Genomic DNA, 18,194 nt, shown 5'->3' on the forward strand with positions numbered 1-18,194 from the left:
AGCTAGCTGTAACTTCAGTGTTGGTATTTCAAGGCCTCTCACTGATATTTTAGAAGTTTGTGGTAGTTTGAGCTTCCTTTCCAGGCCCTGGGGAAATAAGAGAATGGTAAATCAAAGCCCAGATCGCTGTTTGCATTTATTTTACTTCTCATTATGACATGTATGCAAACACTTAAAAGAAATAGGGAAAAGGTATAATCATGATAAGATCCCTTTTATAGAACAAAGGGGAATACATTTCTAGTCCAATTTATTACACTTCTCCTTAATACCATAAACTCAGTTGAGTGCCTCATCAGGTCTGACAGTTCATTTATACTTCTAATTCGGTGATAGTACTGTTTAAAATAATTACTGACTCTTGAAGGATAATCCAAGAAAATAACTGGCACATATTTTTTCTGATCTGAAATTGTGTCTTAATTTCTTGTGCTTTTCCTTTCCAAGCGAGGAATTTTTAAAAGTACAAATTGCAGTCAAGTACTTAACTGCCATGAAAAGTCACTGTGTTGCTTCTGAAAAAAATCTTCCATTTGCATTTGCTGTCTTCTTTCTGCTTCCCTTGCCTGTGACAAACAAAATCCAGACTATGATTGAGGAAATATAATTAATCAAAAATATGTAATGACATTCAGTGAAATCTAAGTGACACTTTTTTCAGCTTGGATGCATCCTTTAGCTTAATCGTGAGAGTGGAGAAAAATTACTTTTGATTTTAAATATTGGAAAAAAATTTTCTAAGTGTCATCCTAAATCTGGATGGTTTTGTCCCCATATTAAAATGAGATGCTCTCAAGGCTGTCTTCTTTCACCCCTATACTCCTGAGAGAGATTCTGCATCAAGCTTCTCAGGTGGCATAAAGAAGCTTTGCCTATATTGAAGTTAACAGAGGAATGACAGATTATACCAGCTGAGAATTGAGGTACAAGATTTTAGCCACCAGAGCTGGGATGATAAAAGCATCCCATGGGAGGTAACCTAACCTTTCACAGTTTATTGATCATCTGACTTGTACTTCTGATGTCACTAGTTATTCTTAAAATTTCATCTCCTAGCTCCTGCAGTCTGCCGTGCAGGTCTTGCCGTGGCACAGCTTCCCCCCGAAAGCCGCGAGCCGCCCCTCCTCTGAGGAACGGGCTCCAGATTAGGACATTTTTCTGCAAGTTTGAACATTGAACTATTGCTGTAGTAGTTTTCATGCCAGACTCCATCCTCTTTAGTCATGGCTATTCAGAACCACATTGCTCGCCTAATTTCCCAGCATCCTCACAATGGACACATTGCTCCTCTATTAGCTCTTTAATTGCACTGGTGGTGAGGCCAAGCACTGCCGCTTTATCAGTGTGCCACGGCTGCTCTTAGATTACAGAGTGAGCAATGCTCCTATAATGCTGCTTCTCAGCGCAGAAAGCTCAGGAATTTTAACTCCTTTTCCCCGTGCTCCATCTCTGGTCGGCTGCTTGTGTCTCATTGCCTGGCCAGCCTTCTCCTGCCCCATCTCCTGCCAGTTACTTCATCTGTCACCTGTCAGGCAAAGTTTCCCTCCTACCCTCTGTTCCTTATTCCTGCAACTTTCAGCCTCCTACGGTATTTCATTTTTTGAATCTTTTCCTCTTTGGTATGTTCAAACACACCGTTATGGCTTTTCAGGTGTCAGTGCTTTTCAGGTCCTGAATGAGGTGGCACATAAATCTGGAGAAGTCTAGGTTTTAACTGGAGAGTAAATTTAAAGTATTATCTTTATTGGGGTGGGGGAGGATCTTCCACTCTTTCCACCATTTAGAGCTCTTTTCTGTAAATTCCTTAGTGCTCTGATTATGTCACGATTGACTGATGGCTAATCCTGCAAAGGAAGGTTTTTCACTTTCTTTGAATGAAGAGGCCAAATGGAGGCAGTTTCTTTTACGCTAAAGTGTGCAAAACTGTTCTGGTTTGTTTTCATTTTATGAAAAGCATATGAAAACTATGAAAAGTACTGTACGAGTTAATAATAACTTTAGGTGGGCTCTGTTTTGTAGAGCAGAGTTCAAAAGAGTACCACTAGTATAAACAGCTCTCCCATCCTCTCTTTTCTTTGTAATGCTTCACGGAGTTGATGTCTGGGGTAAGGTGTGGCCATTTCTTGGCAGAATGATTCTTCTAGATTTTACTTGTTTTGATGTGTTTTCAGGAATATGCTTTTATTGCCTAATACTGAAATAGCTAGTTGGAGGAGCTTGTCATCTGTCTCTTGTCACATGTAATTTTAATTTAGCATTCCAACTTTGTAGTCCTCCTTGCTCACTTCATAAACCTTAACTGCTTCTGCAGTAAAAGGCTGCCTTGGATGACCAAGGCAGGAGAAAGAGCCTCACCAGCTTCGTGCCCTGTTACTCTCTCCAGCCTTCCTTACTCTCCCAGCCCAACAACATAACCGAGAAATTCCTTTGGGAAAGGGTTAGCTTGAATCCTTGCAGTCCCAGCACATTCACACGGTTCCTCTAATGTAAGAAGCATAAATGTACTAGATGAGATGTTCTGGTAAGCAAGTCTGTTAGAATTCTTCTTCTTTGCATCTCAAATAAAGAATGGCGACTCTTCAGCTGATTACAGCAACACTTGTTTAAGTTCCTGTTTTTAAAGAAGGCATAAATGTCTGCCAAGAAAGGTAACTACCAACAAAAAAAAAAGATTGCCCCTCTTGGGAGATGATGGTAAGAAAGTGGGCTGTTTTATTTTCTGGTATTTTCCTTTAGCGCTTGTGATTCGGAAGATTTGTGTATTCTAATACACCAGAAATTGAAACTAGTCACGAGAAACAAAGCTTGAAATGCCATCTCTTGGTGAAAGACTTACAGTTTTTCAGTGATTCCCATTTTAAGGAATGGTTTCAAAACACAAAGCCTCAGGGTTAAAACAAGCTCTTTTACCTCTTTTTACATATGCTCCAAGCATCTAAATCTACTCAATAACAATGCCGTTTTACAAGTATTGTATTTTCTTTCCACAGAATGTCAAAAGCACTGCGAGAAGTGCCATCTATGGAATATAATTGATATGGACGCTCTTCTGAAACTATTTTTGTTGTTATGTTTCAAGATAAAGGCAATCGAGTATTTATAGGAAAAATAAATACATATGCCTTTTGCAGTGTGTTGTAGCTGAAAATTAAATATTTTTCTACTCAAATTTTGACATATTTCCTGGAATCACTGAGCTTTCAGTAACGTTTTTAGTTAATCTTCTGCATCTTACTGTTGTATTCACCGCAGCTGACATGGGCTCAGAGAGTTCGTCTTTATTTAACCTTAGAGAGGAGTCCCAGGGTTGCTCTGTAGTCGGCAGAGCTGTTGGGAAGGATCTGCTCCAGACCGCAGTGGAAAGAGCGTGGGCAGCGTCCCACTCTGAATCATGCCTGCTACAACTTGCTCCATTGGTGATACTGGAAATCCTGCAAAACATGGCTCCTTAAAGTGAAGTTAGCCTTTATCAAGCTCTGATTAATATTTTCTTTCATTATCCATCCTTTTCCTTCTTTGGCTAATATCTTGATGAATCCTGTTAAAGTCCTGCATCCCACTGCTTCTCGTGATGTTTGGAAGTTGAGGGCACCGATTAGGACATTCCTTTTGTACCTGAAAAATACATATATCTTTGTGTAGAGGGGGTGAAAAAACATAAAAAGCCCTGATGAGAATAAACAACCTGCATCACCTTTGCTCTTTTGAGACTTAAAATTGCATTGGGGTGGCAGAGGGAAGATGTTTCATCTAAAAGTCATAGCTTTTAAAGACACTGATTCTGATTCTCTGCTCCATTACACATTTTTCACACTGATGTAGCTCTACGGGGCTGCTTTGTCTCTTCTTTGTCGACTGGTAACAAGTACGGAGAATGTAAATAGCCTGTGGCATTAGGACCGCCTAAGAGACGGTAGCAAACCATTCCGTTTGGTGATTTTATAGTTACTTGTTTAGAATAATTTCATTGCTGAGCTAACTATTACCTGTTACAGTTTTAAGACAATAATTACCCCCAAAAGTTAGGATTTGCTATGTCAGCTGTTAGTAGTAGTATTGGCGGTAGCCTAACTGTTAGCAATATTTATGCCAGGAAATAAATGTTTGTCTTTATTTGTCATTAAACATTGGCATTTAAATGACATGAAAGATTATGTATTGATTTCTATGGATTCAAGTCTCTAGAACTACCTTAATGTTTATTTTCCCCCACATTACGGAATGAGGTAAATTTGAACTTGATGAATTAGATATTCCAGCGCTAGATTTATTATTTGAGTGTGTGAAAATTTTTGAAAATACGTATTTTATCAAACTGAGCCTGATTTCAGTTGTACATTTTACTAGTAGTGGAAGGAAATTTCCATTGTTAGAAAAATCTGGAGGCCTCCCCTCAGGAGAAGTGCTCTGAAAATGACGGAGTGGGATGCTCGTCAGAGATAGGAAGTATCATCAGCCTGAATCGCCATGCAGACCTGTAGGCGTTGATTTGTAGCCAGTATCGGCAAAATCAACTGCAGGGTTCAGTTTGCAAACACTGTTGTGAACCAAACCCTACAAGGTTCAGTTTGCAAACGCTATTGCAAACCAGGCCCTGCAGGGTTTGCCGAGCTCCGGTTACTATTATTGCTCCTAGTAAGGCTTATTATCCTGTCACAGAAGATGTAAGAAAATCCATCTCTCCACTTTAAACATGATAAGCCTTTGTCACCTACAATGCAATTAATGTTAAAAATAGAAGAGCGCTGATGATAAGATTGTGACTTGCAGGCAATGAGCCATTGTCCAAGTACCGGAGACTTATCTGGAGGGCCAGTCAGCCTACACGGTTTGCTGTCAGTTTGCTGATTGCCATTCCTCCCGAGTTTGATGAAATATTCATGTCTTTGCCCTGCTCTCTGCAAGCACTATTGATTTCTTGTATAAACGCGGCTATATTTAGTCTAGACAAATGGAATGTGGATTGCTGCTGAATAAATGGGATGAAAGGCTGGGGGTTTGCCTGTCCGTTTCTCTTGGTCTGTGGCAATTATTTGTAATCAAGAGTAGTTTTTGTAAGTTAAAGGTGATTTTTTATAATTTAGTGATTAGTCTCAGAACAAAAGTAAGCACTTAGACACAATCATTCTGTTGGGATAGCAGGTTAAGAAGGCAAATTATGCTGAGGTTTACAATCACAGTTACTAGGATTTAAAAAAAAAAAAGGCCCAGAAAATTGTATGTTCCTAGAATTTTGAGAAGAAAAGAATATGATCAGTAGAAGAGATTTGGTGCCTCATCTCTTCTTTTTATAAAACTTTTCACGAATAGATTTGATCATACAGTTAGAATTCAATTTTCTCCATTTGCTGCAGTTTCAACTTCTACTGCTTCAATTTTACTGCTCCTGCTTGCTAGAATATTTCTGTTTCATTTTGGTTTTCTCCTTGAAAACAAATACAGCTGTAGCAGAGCAAAAGGCGAAAATATGCTTAAAATCTTGTTCCCTAGTTATTTCCGACAGCGTATTTGTTTTCAGTTAATAATCTTACTTTCCTGTGGAGATAGTGGAGCAGTAGGAACAGGAGTGAATGTGTTTGTGTTCCACTGTCCTCTCGTGGATGGAATCAGAACTGCTGAGCTTTAGCAGAGACCCTCAGCTGCTATTTATTTTCCTCTTGTAGAAATGTTACTTGCTAGTTTTTTGTTCATTTGAAACAGATAAAGTTACACTCTGTCTCTTCACTTAATGTGAAAACCTGAGCTTTACAAGTATTGTAGTGAAAATCATCAAATCTCTCTCTTCTGCTGCTTTTTAGTCCCTTGGATTTAAATCAGGAGATAGAAAAACTCAGGATTCTTAATTAAGTGCTTTAATGCTGGATTAACAATATATACCATTGCTGCAACAAACTGGAATAATTCAAGATGTTTTCATTTTCTTACAAGCCATGTATAGTGTATTATGTCTAATCCACCCCAAGCATGGTCCTCACTTTTCAAAAAGCTGTATTAAAACTTCTCATTTTGTCTGTCAAATTATTTTCCTATAATTTTACATGTGTTATTCCTATGTGTTTGGCAGCTATATTTACATGCAGTAGCTATGTAGCATTGGGTAGCTGTTCATGTGTACCACCATCCACAGAAAATCTACATGATAGCTTTGGAAAATCTCTTGCAGTGCAGTGAGAACTGGAAGGCCTTCATCTTACACAGAAGAAGTGCCCTGAGTGTTTATTGTGAAGCATTAATAGTGCCTAGGACATTCTCACTAAATACTGCTCCATTAGGCTGTGACATGGGTTTAGAACTGGGTTGCTTGTTAGTCTCTTTAGCAGAATATTAATCTGGGAGTATTTTTGCAGAGAATGGACAGAAAGTGATAAAATAATTTGTAAAATCTCCAGTTGCTAGTAGGAATGTCTGAAGCTTGCATACAGCATAGGTTGCATTAGTGGTTTTTTAGGTCTGTACATTGAAGCAGTCTTTGAGTGAAATTGGTCTTTTCCCCAGTAGGAAATATCTCTATTCTCCAGTTAAATTTAATATATATACATTTTGTTGTTTTCTTTCCACAGTGGATGTAAAGTCGGAGGTTCCCGTGGGATTAGAGCCTATCTCACCGTTAGACTTGCGAACTGATCTCAGGATGATGGTTCCCATGGTGGACCCAATTATGCGTGAAAAGCAGCTACAGCAGGAACTACTTCTGATCCAACAGCAGCAGCAAATTCAGAAACAACTGCTGATTGCAGAGTTTCAGAAGCAGCATGAAAACCTGACCCGCCAGCATCAGGCCCAGCTCCAGGAGCACATAAAGGTAGCAACATTTTTCATTTATCCCTCACTTTATCTGCAAACTGAATATGCTTAGGCAGACATGAAAAGGGAACGTGCCTGAAAGGTTCGCGGTGACTGAGAGATGGTGTTTGAGTGCTTATTTCTCTGTATTTGGGTGATAAAAGCCTTTTCAAGGAAAACTTCTAGCACCTACCAGTGAGTTGCTTACAGCAGACCAAGGCAGTACTATGAGAATCATCAAGCTCATGAAGCCACCACATCCACAGAAAATCAAACCTATTTTACAAAGCTGGATTTTCAGCCAAACTTCAATATGGCTGTCTTCTCTGTATGTGCAGTTTTGAGTATCTTAAAAGACTGCTTTTTTGGGCTACTGTTTGAGTTTGTGTCCACAAATCAAATTGATAGGCAAGTGCATAATATTTGCATTTGTAAAACAGAGGCAGGCCCTGAAAGTGTTGTGTTTTCACTCTTCTCTGAGCTGCCTCATATAATGTAAAAAGAAAATGATTTATGGGATTACATGCACTGTGGTAGGATTACTATAATGGATTTTGACCGGGAATTTATGATCTTGCCTTTCTTTTCATTTTTTCCTTCTGATCTACTTGCCATTACGCTACTGTGCTAAGCTTCCGCTCGATGGAGCTGACAAATGCAGCGGAGCACAGCAGCCAGTTGCGTGATGCACTGGGAAAGAACCCTGTGCGGTTTCTAGGCATTTTTGCCGAAAGAGAAAGAAGTGAAACCAGAGCAGCAGGCTGCTACCTGACATTACAGTTCACTTTAGTGACAGCCAGTAATGCACTATCCTGCTCAAAAGACTGGGGAAAGTCGGTTAAGACACGAAAAGAAGTGTAAGCCCAAAAGCAAGCACTGATACTCAGTTATTTAAGGGGGTTGTTTTAGCCAGGACTGACCTAGAAAACAGTGCAAACTGCACTTTCTCATGTCTTTTTGTTCTGTGCAAGTTACAACAGGAACTCCTAGCCATTAAACAACAGCAAGAACTCCTTGAAAAAGAGCAGAAACTGGAGCAACAGAGACAAGAGCAGGAACTGGAGAGGCATCGCAGGGAACAACAGCTTCCTCCCCTCCGAGGCAAAGAAAGAGGCCGAGAAAGTAAGAGCCAATGTACCATGAATCCTAATAAGAAATTAATTTATTCCCCTTTGCCTTGTCCCAGCTGAAATGGACAATGAACAGGAACCTGAAGCAAGCCTATTACTATGTGAAATACGCAACTAGAGAAGTCGAGGCTGTGCCTGCAGAAAGGCAGGGCCACCTGTTACACCCATGGAAACACATTGCTGGTTTGTGTGCAGACTTGGAAGACTGTAGGAAAGCACATTTTGACAGACCTCTCAATATGCCTCTCAAGAATCTAGCTCTTTTTATGAAAAAGGAGGGAATTTGAAAGCCTAAAGCTTCATTTGAGAACTTCTTTCTGAAGAGCTTATTTCCCAATACAGAAAGCACTACAAAACAGCAAAAAATCAAATTACTTGCTGATTAACTAATTTGAGCATTGTTTCAAGATTGAAAATATAACAAAATATTTAAGAATATATTTGGCTGAGACTTCTGAATACTTTTGCTCGTACTTTTTCAAACTGCATTGTGTTTGTTCTTGATGCCATTTCATGAGGCCCAACCAAGAGTTATTTCTAGGTCATATATAGCTGTAAGGCAAATGACAGATGTAAAGGATACTGTTGGAATTTGGTGCTCACTAGAGGGAGACAGATACAAATAATTCTCCTTGGTGAGGTCAGTTTAAAAATCAGGTTGAAGTACATTGTGAAGGTATTCAAAATGAAGCTGCCACGAGCAGATATTGTTACTTGCCCTGCTAAATTACCGCAATAATTAACTGACAAAGACTGAAGCAGAAAAGAGCTGTACATTATGCTCTTGCCTTTTTTTCTTGGGTGGAAAAAATGTATCAGTTAACAGTTGTAGGTGTACCATATTGCAGGCTTTAGAAATTAAGGTGTCCATGGTGCTTCCAGTACTTTGGTGAACGATGAATCCATGAAAGCATCACCAGCCTATTGCCCCAGCAGTGGGAGGGTGGCAGAAACTGCAGGAAAAAAGGGTTCCTGTAAGTGGTATGGAAAATCAGCCTCCATATAAACAGTTGGGCTTTATTAGTGCTCCCACCAAAGGAAAAGCAACAATGTGAACTCAATGGTTCCCTTCTCAGTTTGGCTTGCTGGGTGGCTGTTCAGTATGTAGAAGCAAGCCAAGCAGCACTTGTGACCTTCAGCCCCAGCCCCAGCGTTTGCTGCTGCTGGTGATCTACTTAATGAGTAGAGGAGGGAAGGAAGGTGCAGGGAGGGGAGTTAGGGTCTGGAGCTGAGGGGTAGTAGAGGTAGTTTATGGGAACTGGGTCACAGGGGGACATGCTCACCATCTAGCTGTGCTGTGTCAGGGTTGGGTAACCAAATACTTAGACTATCAGTATGCCTTATTGCTGCTACTTTCAAATAAATGTTTTTTCTTCCCTTTTTTGTCACTGTTTATGGAAAACTGAAAGAAGATTTTTCTTTTTCATGCTTTTTTTATGAAGAGTATTATGGCTGTGAGTAAAGAAGCATGTCCTCTGCTGCAAGTAGGAATTAGCAGTTTAACCTGACATTGACATGCCCTACTTCTTGTACTGTATTGAGCTAGCCACCCAGAGAGGTCAAAATGCACTGCGTCTTCCTGGCGTTTTGGTCTTTCTGCTGTTTTTGTGTTGTAAGAGTAGAGTTATCAACTAAGACTCATGTTTCAGACTATGGTCTGTCTTCCAGACATCACAGGTACAGGCTCTCAAGTGGCTTGAATAAAAAGGCTCACTGCTGGCTCTTTCTGCGGCGTTCTGCTCATAATCAAGACAGTGTTCAGAGGGCAGTTTTGCTGTGCTATTACTATTACTTTACTTAAAAGGAAAAACATTCTTTACCACAAACTCAAAGTGACCTTTTGTCACTATCTTTTTAGTTCTGTCCTTGGTTTTGTATTTGGGAATTATTAGGAAATAATTTAAATTCTTTAGATACATCTGGCCCTGGATAAATGGGCTCATCTACTGTTGAAATATTCCTTATGACTTCACTGGATTTCTGGGTTATGGCCAACTTCAGTCTTTTACAGACAAACATTTAATCTGAATGTTATCTCATTTTGACTGATTTCCACCAATATTTTTTATAGTTTACAACATTTCCAGCAGCAAGACATGGGCTCTTTTTTGTGTTTTAGTTTTTGTTTTCTTTAAAAATGTGATTTTTTTAAGTAAAGATAAGATATGTTTAATTCTGTGTATCTTAGGGGCAGTGGCCAGTACAGAAGTGAAGCAGAAACTTCAGGAGTTCCTGTTGAGTAAATCGGCAACAAAAGACTCTCCAGCAAATGGGAAGAATCATTCCATGAGCCGCCACCCCAAGCTCTGGTACACGTATGTTCAGTATTAAGCTGTTCCTTGCCTTGTCGAGGTATCTGTTAAAACTTGCCAGAATGCTTTTCCATCAGGGGTATTGAGAGTCTGCCTCCAGAACAAGACAGAAGTTCAACCAAAAAGTTAGCAAAAAGCCAGAAGTGTAATATTTCTGGTTGAACTGAAGAGTACTCAGTGTTCAGTGATGAGGTGAGATGAGAGCTATACAGAACAAGATGCTGTCAGAAATTTGTATAAACTTTTTATTTCAACTGCTTCATCTCTTGATGATGACAAATTTTACAACTATAACTGTCATTTTTCCAAGTCTCTTCAATTTTTGAAGTTAGAACAACTTTGTGTTTGATTTACTTGGATTTTGAATCAATCACAAAACTTGTTTCTTCTTGAAGAGATGCTGCTTTCCAGTGACGTTACATGAGTGGTGTAAGTAACTCACAAAGATTTTGAGAAGGATAGTGGTCATTTAACTTTTCTTACTCTGATAGATTTTAGTATCCAAAACTGCATATTGTTATGATGCCTTGGCCTTGATGAAGAATCTGCTTATATCATTGAAACAAGTGGTTTTGTTGAGTCCTGTAATGGGACTCATTCTAAGAGTTTACAGTTTTTTACATTATTAACATTCTAAGAGTTTACAGTTTTTACACTTTTTACACCCACCCCCCCCTTTTTTTGTACTAATTAATTCCTTTTTAACTTCCTTATTACAACAGACACATAAGTCAATCCAACAAAATGAACTCTGGCTGCATTTCTGAAAGACTTCAATGTTATGCCCGAATTGACCTTCAATAGGAAAAACAGAAATGCATATGGTACACTAGATTTCCATCTCGTACTTGTTCTTTTTAAAAAGAATTACTGAAGACCTGCCCTTGGAGTTTCCATTCTGAGATAATCAGAGCACTGTGGTAATATGCTATAAGATATAGTTACATTGTTTCTGGTGGAGGTACAGTACTTAATTTTTTTTTTCCAAATAATGTGTAAAATTCTCTTGACTATGTAAGATATCGGGACTAATACTCCAAGCTTAGTTCTGAGTCTTCAGATGAGTAAGAATGAGGAGCTCTGCAGAGGATGTCTTCTGCTACACTAGGGAAAGTAGTACTTCCTCTCATGGTAGTGCCCCTTTTGACAGAGACGTATTACTGATTAACCACACTACATTGGAAAGACAGGGAGAGACTGTAAAAGGCCAAGTAAAATTATGTTTAGATAAGCACAAAGTTTGAAAGTTTCCCTCTTTTCCCCCTCTCCCCCTCTAAATAGAAAAATCAACCAAAGAAAAAAAAAAACCTGTCTCTGGGCCAAATGATGCAATTTCTTTGCAATTTGCAGTTTCCGTGTTCAGAAAGATCTGCCCACACTGTTTCTTTCATCCAGCAGTTGTCAGAAAGCACTCTTCAGCTTGGAGCTTCTCTGCTGACATGAGTGCTATGTGCTGCAGAGTGGTGTGCTCACAAAACCTACAAACTGAACTTAAATGCAAGTTTTTATCTACCTTGTCCACTAAATAGTTTGCATTTTTTTTTCAACAGATAATAATAACCCAGTACTTCTGGTTAGCTTTATACAAGCCCCCCTGCCCTGAAAATTCCCCACATTTTGATAGAAGAGGCTGGACCAATGTACATCTATTTGTACATGATAAACAAGACTTAAATGGCTTTTGCTGTGCCTCAGCTGGTTCATATTAAAATGCAACAATCTAAAATGGTCAATTCCCCAAACTGGTGACAGATCCTGTCTGTAGGTCAACATGACTCTTATCCTATGTGACTTTTATAATGAGCGCAAAAAGTGCGTTCTTGGGAATCCCGAGGAGTTCCATAACTTACTGTAAAAGTGGAATTGGTTACATGAGCCTGTGGTTTGTGCACACTTAGATGAACAAGAACATAAACACAGCTGAGACATGTGTACAACACGTGTAGATAGTTACTGCTGGTCACCTCAGTGACTGCTAATTTGTGACCTCTCTGTGTCTGCTGCAGGGCTGCCCACCATACCTCACTGGATCAAAGCTCTCCACCCCTGAGTGGGGCCTCGCCACCGTACAAATACACTTTACCAGGAGCGCAGGATGCCAAGGATGATTTTCCACTTCGTAAAACGGGTGAGTTAGCGTAGTTTATTCGAGCCCCTTACCCAGCAATTCTCCCACCCTTTATTTTAACTAGGCTGTCCATCAGCAAGACGTATATCATAATCCACAAAGCCGGTTCAGGATGATACTATGGGTAAGTTCAAAGTTCCTGACTGCATCTTTATGAGGTCGGACTGACCACATGGTATCAAGAGTTGGTGTTTCCCAATGCTAACAGCTAGTGCAAGCTTCAGGCCTCGTAAATTTAGTTTCTAAACAGACCATCATTTCACGGATCTTTTATGGCATTATTTTCTTTGTCTCAATATTACTTCTGGGTTTAATAGCTCTCTCTCTTTTGCATGGTAGATACAGTATCTGTCTTCAGATGGTATGCTGCCCTTAGACAATGTTTTTCAGGACATTTTCAGGGGAATTCATGGAAAGAGGAGGCATTGGATTAATATAATATTTTGTGTCATTGGTTGTCAGAGTTTGTATGTATATGTGCATACACACGCATACACACGCACACGTTTGTGTGTGCTTTTTACACATAGGAATATGTAATATTGTAGAAGAAAATGTTCATTTGAACGATTCAGAATGTTTCAGAGGATTTAGCAACTGAACCTTTTGTCCTGACGGCAGGTGAATTGTAGACTTGACTTTTTCTGCACCATAAAGAAAGCTAGCAGGATGGTCGTGGAGTCCATGTGGCTGTTGCCTCAGGTCCTTGGTGCAGTGACCGGTATCCAGGAATGCAGGGAGACACTAAGAGGAGGGGGAAGAAAAAGAAAAGAAAACATTAGCTCGCTTATTGCATGAGTCTGCTGTTGAGTGATATAGTTACATTCAGAGAGAAAGTCTGACCCCCTACTGTGCTAGCAGCCTTTGAATGTGATTTCGCCACTGGGAGACTGAAAACTAACTGCAAAACTGGTACTGATTTGAAAAGAAGTGGCATTTGGAACCAGCATATATTCAGAAAGAAAATCCAGTCTGTATCTAATACTTTGGGGCAGACTCTCTAAGCTCATATTATATCTCCAAATATTTTCAAAGGAATGAAAGCATGAGAAGCAAAATGCTAATTTATTCTAGCTGAATTACTCTTTGTACAATATGGTGGCAATATAACAAGATTCTATAAAATCTTGTTCAGGCTGCTCAGTCACAATAAGCCCTTATGTGGTTCTCTGCTTAATACCACTGTACAATATATATTTTTTGTGCCAATAGAATATACATTTTCATTTTTTAAACAAAAGGATACACTCTACATCTTCTAAATGCTGTGAATTCATCTACATGTTTCTGAAATGCAAGTTTTAATTTTTCTTCTGTGTTTATATATCTTAAATGTTATGATTGATATTTATGATGTGTCAGACTGTTGATCTGTAAAACAAAACATTTTCAAACATTGTAAGAGTAAAGTTCTCGTGCAGCTGCTAATACTTTTATATCTCTGTGGGGGTTTCAAAATATTCCTTAATTCAATTCCCATTGTCTGCATAAGAGGACTATAATATAATTAAATCCAGATGTTTTCTATATGTTATTCCAAATATTTGGGCATGCAGTGCATCAGTTCCAAAATTGAACAAAGGCCATGATGACTCTCTGAAAAGATATCTACAGAATAAATAGACAAATACTAATATAATCATTAGCATAACCGTTTCTATGACATTTACATAGTGAAACTGATAAGCAAATATAAATGAAGTGTACAGCATGTTGTATGTTAGCAAGGGAGTATATTTGATAGCTCTCCACATCCGTGAAAATAGCAACTGTTAAATATCCTGTTTACACGTCCAATCTCTCTGTATACTAGAGTTGTTTAATTCCAGCCTTCAGCAACATCCCCACAAGGGTTGCAATGATTGTTCATCAGGTTGAGAGTAAAAGCAACAGGAACCAGATCGACACAAATCAAATGACCCTAAACTGATCTGGGTGGTTATAGGGCCATCCTCCAGGCAGAGGGGACATTGTGGAGCCTGTGTCATCCTCATGGGACCTTACTAGACAAAGATGTCCCACGAACACTCATGTATATGGACAGGCTATAAGCCTGCAGAAATCTGACCTTTGCCATGAGGGGTGAACCTCTTTTCCTTTCCTTTAGGCTATGATTGCTTATTGCCACTGGCTCCTGGTAAACCCTCTGTGGTGCTGAACCTGCATGAAGTCAGCAATTCATATGAAAGCGGACCTCACATTCCTTTCAGCCTTAAGAAAGGAATACCTGTTGTGGGTTTTAATTGCAGCTTTGTTTTGCTTCTCAATGCTATTTTCCATATTCATAATATAACATACAGAGGTATCTTTTCTCTTCTCCAACTTTAATATAATGCTCTTGGAAGAGAATTCCCATTGAATCAGTTACTCTAGGATCAGATTTAATGGGCAGCAAAGCTGAATGATTCCTTCCTGACATCCTAATGTGTTTTTCAGTGCTAAGGGAACAGCAAGTATCACACAGGCATTGTAAATCCTGAGCCTTGCTTGCTCACTTTCTTGTTCAGTAGTATGTTTAACCTTTGTTTAATTAGTCCTGAAGTGGCATCTCCTTATTAATCTTTTAAAAACTAATTCAGAGAGACTACAGTTAAGAGGAAAATATTCTGTGCAACTTTTTGTCTTCTAGCATCTAGAATGATGGGATGCATAGATAACTAGAGAAAGACTTAAGAGTCTTGCTCTTTCTGTGTTTACAGTTAGGTACCAGAGTTAACATGCTAGTGCAGTGACTATGCTTACTCAATAACTCTCTTAGCCATGTGGATTATCCCATTCTATACAAGATGCAGCAGAACTTGTGAGCAGTAGACTTCACACAGCTTAGCTGCATGGCGGATAGGGACTGTCCTAGGGGCTAGAGGCCAGGATATGCAGCTCTTTGCACAGCTGCATTCAGATGCTCTGTGTTGACAGACTTTCAAAAGAGCAGAGCAAGGGGAGCTATTGCTTCATTGGACAGATAAATATACCATAAGGAGAAGCTACACATCTGTAGCTAAGAGCAGAATTTAGCCTAAACAGCATAAGATCAAATTTTGAAAATGCCCATGACTTCCACCATGGATACCAGTCGTAATGTGTGTTTTCTGCAAAGAACCCAAAAGCCTGAGCAGCACATGGCTCATTAACTTTCAATGAGACTAATGCGTCTAAATTACCCAGAGAGGTTTGAAAATTCCTCCCTATTACTGAACACTTTTGAAATTCATACTGACTGTTGTAAGAGCTCTGATGGGAGCTGTGCACTTTTGAAGACCTGATCATTTAGTATGGGGAACTTTTGATTGTTGATCTCCATAATTCTATGTCTGTCTATCCAGGAAAATATTATCTGCTTGACGAGGTTACTGTAAAACTAACAAAAATGTAGCAAACAACATGGGTTTGATAGGGTAGAAGTTCTTTTCAAAGGACTTTTTTGTTTTTTTTTTTTATCTTGTTGAAATAAATGCAGAAATTCTGGCAAATGGCCATAACATTTACATTTTCTTCAATCTGTACCATTTCATTTTCTGTGTGCAAGTGTTGATGCAAACCAGCAAAAGCAAGTAAATTGCAATAAAGGTTAGCTCTCTAACCAAAGCTGCATGCTTTTTAAAAATGTTGCTACAGATGGAATTTCTGCATTTTGCTTCATGTTTTGGCTTTTGTTGGAAGAAATTCCTGGGGACATCATCATATCAAGTATAAACTGCTTTTTCTTTCCTGAGTTTAGCACAATCATGGCAGAATGGGAATGTCAATCAGTATTTCTATTTATTTTGGTTTTATGCCAGTTGAATCTTTCCTTGCTGATGGAGTTGTAAGCTTACAAGTTGCATTTTGCTTAGGGATCTGAACATGGCTCACAATAGTCCTATTTGAGAAGATGTTTGTAGCTCACTTTCCAAAAATTGGAAGCATGCTCAATGGAAATACAGCATGGGTTTTTTTAAATAGCAAATAGTACAAGGTTCTTGCTTGGAGGGGGGAAATTATGCAATTTCATACAGGAAAAAAGAGGAGATGAAGGATTTTTTAATACTGTGATGAAAGAGAGGAAGAAGGCTGTGCTGCACAGTCATGAAGATCACTTTGTAAAAACCATATTAAGTTAACCTGATTAGGCAGTAGAATAACAGCATAGCTCTTGTGTAATGAGAGTGAAAGATTCCTGAATGAGAACTCAGCAGATGTAATTTTTTTTAAAAAGAAATTAATTAGAATATTGCCTTACCATTATTCTTTCTGCACCTACTGACTCAGTAATTTACTGGAGCAGTTGAAACTGAGAAGAAAAACAATTCGTGTGTGAAAGTTTTTCTCCTTTTCCCTTTCGTGCCACCAAATTCCATTTCTGTTTGCATTTTCTAGGAAAACACTCTCCTGTGAAGTAACAGTATATGAAAAAGCTGGATTTCTTTTGGTCTTCGGTAAAAAAAAAAAGCTTAGAGGATCACAAACCCTCAATTACCATGTCTGCCAAAATGAAGAAGTCAAGCTCAGTAGAGAGAAGCGTTATTTTTCTGAGTTTATGAGTGAGCACAATAAATGGGAGAGGCACTTTGTTTACTGAAGCAGGGAAACAAGGCAAACATGACATGATTCTCTTCATTTTATCCCATTTTTCAGGGATGCTAAGCATTCCTGCCTTTCAGAGTCCTTGTTTTACTAGGTTAATGAGCGGTCTTGACAAATTTGGACTAGGTGATGTGCCCAAAGGAAACTACCGGTGCTTATCACAGGGGGTGGAGGAAGTATCCTGACTCCTAGCCCTTCTTTTTCTTTACTTCTCTTCCCATTAATCACCAGACTTTTTTAGCTTTCCTAAATTCACTATCAATAATTTGAGAGGGCATAATTAGTAGTAAGAGGTTTTAGAAAGAGAAGAAACTTTAACTTGCAATTGAAGAGTGAATCTGAAGCAAACTGTTGTTAACAGCTTCTTCCGAAGTCATGTAATGAACAGGCCAAAACAAAGTTCAGCCCCTGGGAGCCAGCAGCTCTAAGGAAATGTAATACTGTTGTAGCTACTGTGCTGGGCTGCAGTCATCTCAGATCCATCAGGGTTCTGCAGCCTCCTAAGGTGGGAGTGAGGCGGGATGTCCTGTCACTCTAATTCAGCTCAAGTTAGAGGAGAAATTTTTTGAGATACTTTAGCTTAAAACTAAATAGAAATGAATGCTAGGGTAGGCTTAATGACACTGTCAGAGAGAAAAGAACTTGTGTAGGTATGCTTTGGTATGATGAAAGCTGCCAGGGCCTACACCAGGATTCAACAGGAGTCATCACCAGAATGATTCCTGTAAAGACCATCATAGTCTTCCCATCAGTGCAAGGTTGTTCCTCTAACGTATTTTATTTAACGCTTATTTTTAATTGCAGGAAGCAAAAGTGTTACACATGGGTGATTCTTACTTAGTTTCAAGATGACCTGGATAAAGGTTTTTCACTGTATTTATGTTTTAGCAAAAATCCCACTACTTGTATAGACATCCCTTTCTGTCTTGCCAGTAATTACTCTGTTATGCTAGAGATACTGAACCTTCTTGATGGCTAGACTAATTACACAATCTTGGTCTAAATACTATCTTAGTTCTTTTACTGCTCAATGCATAGCCAAAATTGAATTACAAAGTTCTGCTTCATGTGGTTACATAAAGGTTTTCTTACACAAACTGTGTATGTTTTCAGAAACGTTTTATAAATTAGCATTAACAAGTAGCTTGCATAACTTTTTGATAAGCAGATAATAAATACTAGACACCTTTTTGACTTTTGAACCTAAAAGAAACCGCTTAAATAAGGAGCAGGGAGCAGTCCTAAAATCTAAAGCATTTCAAGAGCATAATGTCCATT

At 38.9% G+C, this 18,194-nt stretch overlaps 1 protein-coding gene across 14 annotated transcripts in view; it reads left to right on the forward strand.

The window, feature by feature from the left end:
- HDAC9 (histone deacetylase 9) overlaps nt 1–18,194 on the forward strand; it is a 496,147-nt gene that overhangs the window by 251,596 nt on the left and 226,357 nt on the right. For 8 of the 14 annotated variants that reach the window (XM_075492948.1, XM_075492934.1, XM_075492944.1 and 5 more), the window contains 4 exons: nt 6,561–6,802; nt 7,755–7,905; nt 10,102–10,228; nt 12,232–12,353. In XM_075492948.1, coding sequence (XP_075349063.1) covers nt 6,561–6,802; nt 7,755–7,905; nt 10,102–10,228; nt 12,232–12,353 — 642 coding nt within the window. The remainder of the gene's footprint in view (nt 1–6,560; nt 6,803–7,754; nt 7,906–10,101; nt 10,229–12,231; nt 12,354–18,194) is intronic. The other 6 variants (XM_075492939.1, XM_075492947.1, XM_075492937.1 and 3 more) reach the window with 3 other exon arrangements.

This window comes from Mycteria americana, chromosome 2, assembly GCF_035582795.1.
Source record: "Mycteria americana isolate JAX WOST 10 ecotype Jacksonville Zoo and Gardens chromosome 2, USCA_MyAme_1.0, whole genome shotgun sequence".
Classification (NCBI taxonomy): domain Eukaryota; kingdom Metazoa; phylum Chordata; class Aves; order Ciconiiformes; family Ciconiidae; genus Mycteria; species Mycteria americana.